This window comes from Gastrolobium bilobum, unplaced genomic scaffold, assembly GCF_033153095.1.
Source record: "Gastrolobium bilobum isolate Gb01-03AN ecotype WA unplaced genomic scaffold, APGP_CSIRO_Gbil_v1 utg134577, whole genome shotgun sequence".
NCBI classification, from domain to species: Eukaryota; Viridiplantae; Streptophyta; class Magnoliopsida; order Fabales; family Fabaceae; genus Gastrolobium; species Gastrolobium bilobum.
In genome coordinates, this window is record NW_026895144.1 from 11,271 (window position 1) to 14,192 (window position 2,922).

General features: G+C 43.8%; 1 protein-coding gene across 1 annotated transcript; it reads left to right on the plus strand.

The window, feature by feature from the left end:
* The first annotated feature begins 503 nt into the window (after positions 1 to 503).
* On the plus strand, positions 504 to 2,690 carry LOC133295080 (uncharacterized). Its single transcript, XM_061493899.1, has one exon. The coding sequence runs from the start codon at positions 504 to 506 to the stop codon at positions 2,688 to 2,690; it is 2,187 nt and encodes a 728-aa protein (XP_061349883.1).
* The last annotated feature ends 232 nt before the right edge of the window (positions 2,691 to 2,922 follow it).

Genomic DNA, 2,922 nt, shown 5'->3' on the forward strand with positions numbered 1-2,922 from the left:
TTATGAGTTACGTTTCAAGGGGTGAATGACCTCCGATTTACTATTATTTTATATGCACGCGAAGCCCCAAGCGTCTACATTCATATTTCGTTAACTGTACAAAAATATTTTGAAAAATCGATTTTATATTAATATTTAAAGGGATACGGTTTTCTAAAATTTTCACCATTTTTAGCATCAACACATTTTAAGTTCTTTCCATAAATTTTTTTTTTCTTAGATTCAGCTTTTCACAACAATCTCTAAAAGATCTTTTTCAGAAAAAGCTTTTATCCGTTTCCGCAACTCTAATAACAGTTAGCAAACGACTCTCTTGGATGCATACAGGAGAGGGTGTTACACTAATTGGTATCAGAGCAGTTTTGGTTCATGGTGATTGTTTTGCTTGAATTGTCTGTTGCTTGTTTTAATTGATTGATATTAACTGCTGAATGATTTGCTTGTTGTTTGACATATATTCACTACTTGCTATCTGCCGGATGATGGATTACGAGTGCAGAATCATGGCAGGTAATCGCGGTTCCACTCGGGGAAGGACTAACAATGCTGAAGAGGATCTTATCACAACAATTGGGGGATTGGCCACGTTCGTCCAGAACATGAGCCAAGAATGGCAAGAACATCGTCAACAGAACCAGAATCAACCCCCGCTGCAGGACCATGCGGAGGAGATTGCCCGACGGAGGTTGAAGGACTTCCGTAACTTTCAACCACCTATCTTTGAAGGTGGAGACCACCCTGAGGCTGCAGCAAACTGGCTGCAGATGATCGAACATATCTTCGAACGGATGGGATGCCCGGAGGCTCAGAAGCCGGACTATGCCTCCTATCAGTTGACGGGAGAAGCATTGACATGGTGGACTGGCGCGAGAGCTCTGCTGCGAGCTCAGAATACTGAAGTGACCTGGGCTGTGTTCAGGAGGGTATTCTTGGACAAGTACTTTCCAAAAGCAATGCGAAGAATGAAACACACAGAGCTACTGTCTTTGAGGCAAGGGAACATGACTATCAATGAATACATTGCAAAGTTTGCACAACTGATGGAATATGCCAATTTTGACCGTAACATCTATGATGAGGAGTGGCAAGTGGAGAAGTTTGAGAGTGGATTGCATCCCGAGATCAGAAAGCTCATGTTGACCACGGCTATCCGTACTCTGCCCGAAATCATTAATCAGAGTCGGCAGGCAGAAGGCATTATCATGGAAGCAAGAAATTTGAATAGACAACCGGTGCAACAGCAGGGAGGAAACAGAGGGGGCAGATTCTTCAAGAAGAACACGGGAATGAACAAGGGAAAGGGTCCACAGATGCAAGCTCGGACTGGTAATTTCAAGAGAAATACTGCACCCGGTCAGTCATCAGCAGGACGTCAGGGTCCCAGTGCATGTTCTAATTGTGGGAAAAACCATGCTGGAGTCTGTTTACAGGGAAGCAACACATGCTACAGATGTGGTCAACCTGGACATTTCGCTTCTAAATGTCAAAACTATGCAAGTCAGCAACCTACTCAGGCCAGAGTGTTCACCCTCGATGCTAATGAGGCGCAGAAATATCTGAATCTTATTCGAGGTAACATAATCCTTAACGGTTATCCTATTTCTGCTATTTTTGATTCTGGAGCATCTGGTTCGTTTATGGCAAAACATATAGCTATGAAGATAGGTATAACCCCAGCTCCACTCCCCTATGAATTACAAATCAGTACTCCTACGGGGGGATCCTGTACAGCCTCAGAAATTTGCAGAGGCGTTCTTCTGGAGTATGAAGGAAGCATTTATACAATCAACTTAGTGGTTTTGCCGGTATTCAATTTCGAAGTAATTATCGGCATGGACTGGTTGGTGGAGAACAGGATCACTTTGGACTGCCAAGCAGGGAAGGTCATTGTTCCTTCGAGAGACGGTAATTTTCTGTCTTTTGCTACTATTTCTTTGTTGCAAGTTCGTAAAGAGCTCCTTCGGGGGGCAGCAGGTTATCTCTTGTCAATCGAGGCTGAGACCCTGGTTGAAAATCCAATTCAAAATGTACCAGTGGTGAATGAATTCGAGGAGGTATTCCCCGATGAAATTCCCCGATTACCCCCTCAGCGGGAAGTAGAATTTTCCATTGAGCTTATTCCCGGAGTTGGACCTATTTCCATTGCTCCGTATCGTATGGTACCTTTGGAACTCCGAGAGTTAAAGAAGCAAATAGAAGAACTGCTGGCAAAAGAATTCATAAGACCTAGTACTTCTCCATGGGGTGCACCAGCCATTTTGATAAAGAAAAAAGATGGTAGTCTACGTTTGTGTGTGGACTATCGTCAGCTGAACAAGGTGACTGTAAAGAATAAGTATCCACTGCCGAGGATTGATGATTTCATGGATCAACTCAGAGGTGCCAAAGTGTTCTCCAAAATAGATCTTCGATCGGGATACCATCAAATCCGGGTCAAACCGGAGGATATTCCGAAAACTGCTTTCCGTACCCGTTATGGGCATCCGTTCGGACTCACAAATGCTCCAGCGATATTCATGGACTACATGAACCGCATCTTCCGTCCTTTCCTGGATCAGTTTGTCATAGTGTTCATCGATGACATCCTGATTTATTCCGTCAATGAAGAATTACATGCAGCACACTTACGGATTGTTTTGCAGATTTTAAAGGAGAAGCAGCTGTATGCAAAGAGAGAGAAAGTGGTCTAAGTGTGAGTTCTGGCTCAGTGAAGTTCAATTCTTGGGTCACGTAATTTCTGCTGAGGGTATTGCAGTTGACCCCAGCAAGGTCGAAGCGGTGAGGAATTGGGAACGACCCAGAACTGTCACGGAAAAATGAAGTTTCTTGGGACTAGCAGGCTATTACAGAAGATTTATTAAAAATTTCTCACGATTGGTACAGCCTCTCACTCGCCTCACTCGGAAGGATGTGCCTTTTGAG

Bases quoted from the DNA above. Each gene is read 5' to 3' on its own strand.
- LOC133295080 (XM_061493899.1), top strand. From the start codon at position 504: ATGGCAGGTAATCGCGGTTCCACTCGGGGAAGGACTAACAATGCTGAA.